Source organism: Macrobrachium nipponense, chromosome 2 (genome assembly GCF_015104395.2).
Source record: "Macrobrachium nipponense isolate FS-2020 chromosome 2, ASM1510439v2, whole genome shotgun sequence".
NCBI classification, from domain to species: Eukaryota; Metazoa; Arthropoda; class Malacostraca; order Decapoda; family Palaemonidae; genus Macrobrachium; species Macrobrachium nipponense.
Window position 1 is genome coordinate 22,180,501 of NC_087201.1, and position 4,455 is coordinate 22,184,955.

At 37.4% G+C, this 4,455-nt stretch overlaps 1 protein-coding gene across 1 annotated transcript in view; it reads left to right on the forward strand.

The window, feature by feature from the left end:
- The window catches only part of LOC135220481 (uncharacterized), a 257,791-nt gene extending 254,732 nt beyond the window's left edge, over positions 1-3,059 (forward strand). Inside the window, exon 3 of the mRNA XM_064257609.1 lies at positions 2,718-3,059. Within this exon, the coding sequence (XP_064113679.1) occupies positions 2,718-2,995 (278 nt within the window). The 3' untranslated portion in view covers positions 2,996-3,059. The remainder of the gene's footprint in view (positions 1-2,717) is intronic.
- Positions 3,060-4,455: the final 1,396 nt, after the last annotated feature.

The window sequence follows — 4,455 nt, forward strand, 5'->3', positions numbered from 1 at the left end:
ATTCATAAGTTGAATTTTTTGTTGCCTTTCATATAATTTTATGTTCAATTTGGGAAAGTCTGATTATTATTACAATGCCTAAACAGGGCAAAAACTATCTTTTTCTACAAGGAATTTGATTGGCAGGACTTGCTCTTTTAATTTTGACATGAGTTCTTTCGTTACATCTACGTTTACAGGGATGATAACCAAAGTATCATCTTACCGTAAACATTTTACAAATATTTGGATAATCTAAGAACAAAATGTTTTTCAAAAAGCCCCATAAAGAAATTTGAGAGAACTGGTGATAAAGGGTTACCCACTGCCCTACCAAAAGTTTGTTTGTAAAATTTCCCATCGAAATTTAACTTACAACCACAAACACACAATACCTCCAGAAAACAATTCCTCCGATTCAGGATTGCTAGCCGAGCGCAAAAACCACTCGCCCAACGAGGAAATGAAAGACTCAGAGGTAGCTACAAGTTGCAAAAGCTTGTTTTCTTCATGAGTTGAACTAAGCAATGTAAATATGATAACGATGGAGAATTTGTGGAATTCTGAGTGACAAGGTCTTCATTATCTATCCAATATTCTCATTCGTTTACTATTGAATCACTTAATTACTTCATACAAGCAAATGAGGGGTTTAGGGGGGTAGGATAAAACCGCATTATAAACCATCTTAGGGGTCACCACTATAACCCTGCCAAGTTTCATGCCCATCGGACCAACCGTTTGGTCAAGATTAAATGACAGACGGAAGGACATTTTATTTATGAAACAGGAGTCATATGAACCATTATTACTACAGAGTTTAGTTTATTGGTCTTAGTAATGCAAAAGATTTGGTTACTTCTTCGTGCAGCTGAGGCATTCGTAAAACGTTTTTTGAAATGAACCTTATTTGGAGAATTTAAGCGCGAATAAAAAAGTTCTTTTTTTATTTTACAAAGATGATGTGGGAGGCCACTCAATTCTCGCTTGCTCGGGGAGTAAGCATACAAACTATTTTGTTCTTGTTCTTGTTGGGGGTGCAGGAAAGCCTTATGAATAAGCCTAAAAGGTCAGAAAAAGGTGTTTCGCGTTGAGTTAAAGATGCAGGAATTGTAAGATAGGATATTTATGATTTATTTATTGGAATAAAATGTTAAAAATAAAGAATGTGCGTGTTAATGGTACAGAAAATTTATTTGTATCAAAATATAGCGTCATTTTTTAAAAATCGCTGGTGAAACAACGCTCTATTTGGCCGTAGATTGTAGCACGCGCCTCAAGTAAGCTGGCGGTCGGGTCACGCCTTGTGCAGAGGAGAATGGGAAGGCGCTGCAGACAGAGCGTCTGGCACAGATGAAATAGTGAAGGATAAACCACATCCTAAAGCAGCAGAATTTCTCCAAGAATATTTTTGCCACAAAAATTCACGAAATAGTCTTTTCTTGCTTTTTTTCGGTCAGACGCTCTTTGTGTGTTGGCGTGTAAGGTGTTGGTTGGGTGAGAGGGGGGGGGGGGGGTGAGGTTTGGGCGGCTAGTAGGGGTGGGCGGAGGGTGTGGTAAGGGTGGGAAAATAAGTGAATATTTCGGAAACGAATAATAAAGCTTATGGTACCGATTAACATTTATCACAAGAAAAAGAACGAAGATGGTTAGAAGACAAGAGTTGAAATCAATGACCGCTTTCTTTAAGGACATGGAAGTAAGAGAGAGAGAGAGAGAGAGAGAGGTGAGAGAGAGAGTGAGAGAGAGAGTTGAGAGAGAGAGAGAGAGAGAGAATGTCATAATCAATAGTGGCGTCTCAAAGAGCAGAAAAGCAAAAGATGAGAGAGAGAGAGAGAGAGAGGAGAGGGGGGGGGGGGGTGGTCTGCGAGGACCTTGAAAATGGAGCCAAAAAGACTCAGACGTCCAGTTGACTGAGAGACGAAGACAAAGAAGTTAGGTCAAACACACACACACACACACACACACACACATATATATATATATATATATATATATATATATATATATATATATTATAATATATTACACAAATGTCCTTTAATATCTAATTCGCTCTACTTCGGAATTAATATATTTTCATAAATGTTAACCAAAGGGGAATTTTTTAGTTGATAATAATTTCGTCCTCTCGTGGGTTCGAACCACTGTCCAGCGGACAGAATGGAAACCAAGACGTCATTAACGTTAGCCGAATCGATAACGTCTATTTCCCCTTCGGTTTACAAATATGAAAATATATCAATTCTGAGGAAGAGCGAATTGGATATTAAAGGACAGTTGTAGCTCGAATAATTTATATGAGTCACAATGATGTGATAATTATTCATATATATATATATATATATATATATATAGTATATATATATATATATATATATATATATATATGAATAATGAGATTCTATTTCTAGTTAATTTCTTTAAAGGTAACTGTTTCCCACCTAGGTTAGTATATAGAAAATTAAATAAATTACTAAATAGACATTTCTCTAGAATACCTGACGTTCCAACTGTACCAAAAATGAGTTTCTATGCAACCTTTCCATATATCCATGACCTAACCTTTCAAAAGAGATTCACGCAAATTATTCATGACCATTTCCCAGCCATATCAGTCAAATTAATCCCCAAAAATCCTCTTAATATAGGCTCCTTGTTTAAGATTAAAGATCAGCTGTGTCCTTATATGTCTTCTGGTGTCATCTACAAATATACTTGCCCTAAATGTATTTCAGGGATTTACGTGGGATCCACCAGTCGGCTACTTAAGGTGCGCATCGATTCACATCGGGGAATCAGTTTCCGCACAGGGAGCAGAATCTCAAACCCAGAGCACTCCAATATCAGGAACCATGCAAAACAATGTAAAACCTACATTGACAACAAAGATTTCAGTGTAATCGGCCATACTACCAAACCACAAGAGTTAACAATCCTTGAGTCGTTGTTTATAAAAGAACCCGTACCATCATTAAACACCCATACTTCTGCGAGTCAATTGTATTTAGCATAAGTTCGTACTGTGGTGGTTTCCTTCCATTTAGTTCCTTGCTGTCTCACCTCTAGGTTGGTTGTTTTTATTTTTATCGATTTCATTTTTACTCTAATGTATTTTAAATGAACTTTTAGACTATACTTTTAACTTTTTTATGTTTTCATCTTTTCTTATGTGCAGCCCAGAAGATGTAATTCTGTAAACAATTACGAAACGTCGGCAAAATAATAAAAAAAGATAGCCTAGTGATGTGTGGTTTTCGTCCGTCTTCCTCTGACATATATATATATATATATATATATATATATATATATATATATATATATATATATATATATATATATATATATATATATTCCCTTTTTGATTATGGTCACTACAACCGGTGCAAACTTGACATTCGACCCTCTCAGTTTTGAGTGTATGGCAGTTATAAATAAAGAAGCTAAATGAAAGAATTACCTACCCGTAATTATTGACATAAAAAAAGAAATGTCCATTTTCGCCAGTCTCTCATGATTCACTAAGCAACTGCAATGTCAAATGAATGCATGAATGAGCAGATTGACGAATGAATAGCATCAGAACTCTGGGGCCAAAACTTTCTCAACAAACAGAGGACGGGAACTGCTCGTTTGAAGGATTCCTTGAAAGAATGCGTCAACTTTTCATGTCTCTCAGGGAATTACGAGTGTTTTTATAACTTCACTTCCGCAAAGCACTGCTTCAAAATCCATACACGGAGTAAAAACCACCGCCATGCTACGCGCTTTTGCCTTTTGCGATGCTAGATACTGTTCTACGAACTTTGTTCTGTACCTCTGCGGGTCGAAAGACGTCCATGGATTTCCCCATATCGTATATAACAAAGGAAGGGATGGAGTGATTATGTAGGGGAAGATTATGTTAAGGAAAGGTATTAACGAGAACGATGCACAGGACGTTAATCGATGGAGACGACTTATTCGTAACGGGTTAAAGCTGGGAAGAAGAAGAAGAAGAAGAAGAAGGAGAAAAAGGAGTATATAACCTATTTTTGCTTGTTCAGCTCTTCTATTTGAAATGTATATTAGATAAAACAGGCCCGTACCGGTTTTTTTTTTATGGTGGGGGTCGTTTTTCCCGAAACTGGACCTTTTCTTCTATAAATTTCATTGCATACATAGCCTAGGTATATACAAGGTGAAATGCTTGACAATATGGACTTCCAGAAATTTCCGACAACACCCGCCCCCCCCACGCCCCCTACCTCGGCACGGGCCTGTAAAAATACACTTAGACTCTCAAGCCACAATTGACGTACAAATTTCTCCACAGCTCCCGCAAATTTCTCCTTTGAGTGACAGTTCGGCGTCATTGACTGCATGACGAGAGGACGAGCTCTATCCTGCCTTGTTTGTCTCTCGTGTTCGCTTCATCATCGCGGGTAATTGGTTCACCGGAATGAAGTTGGTCTATTCTCCAAATGGTTTTCGGGA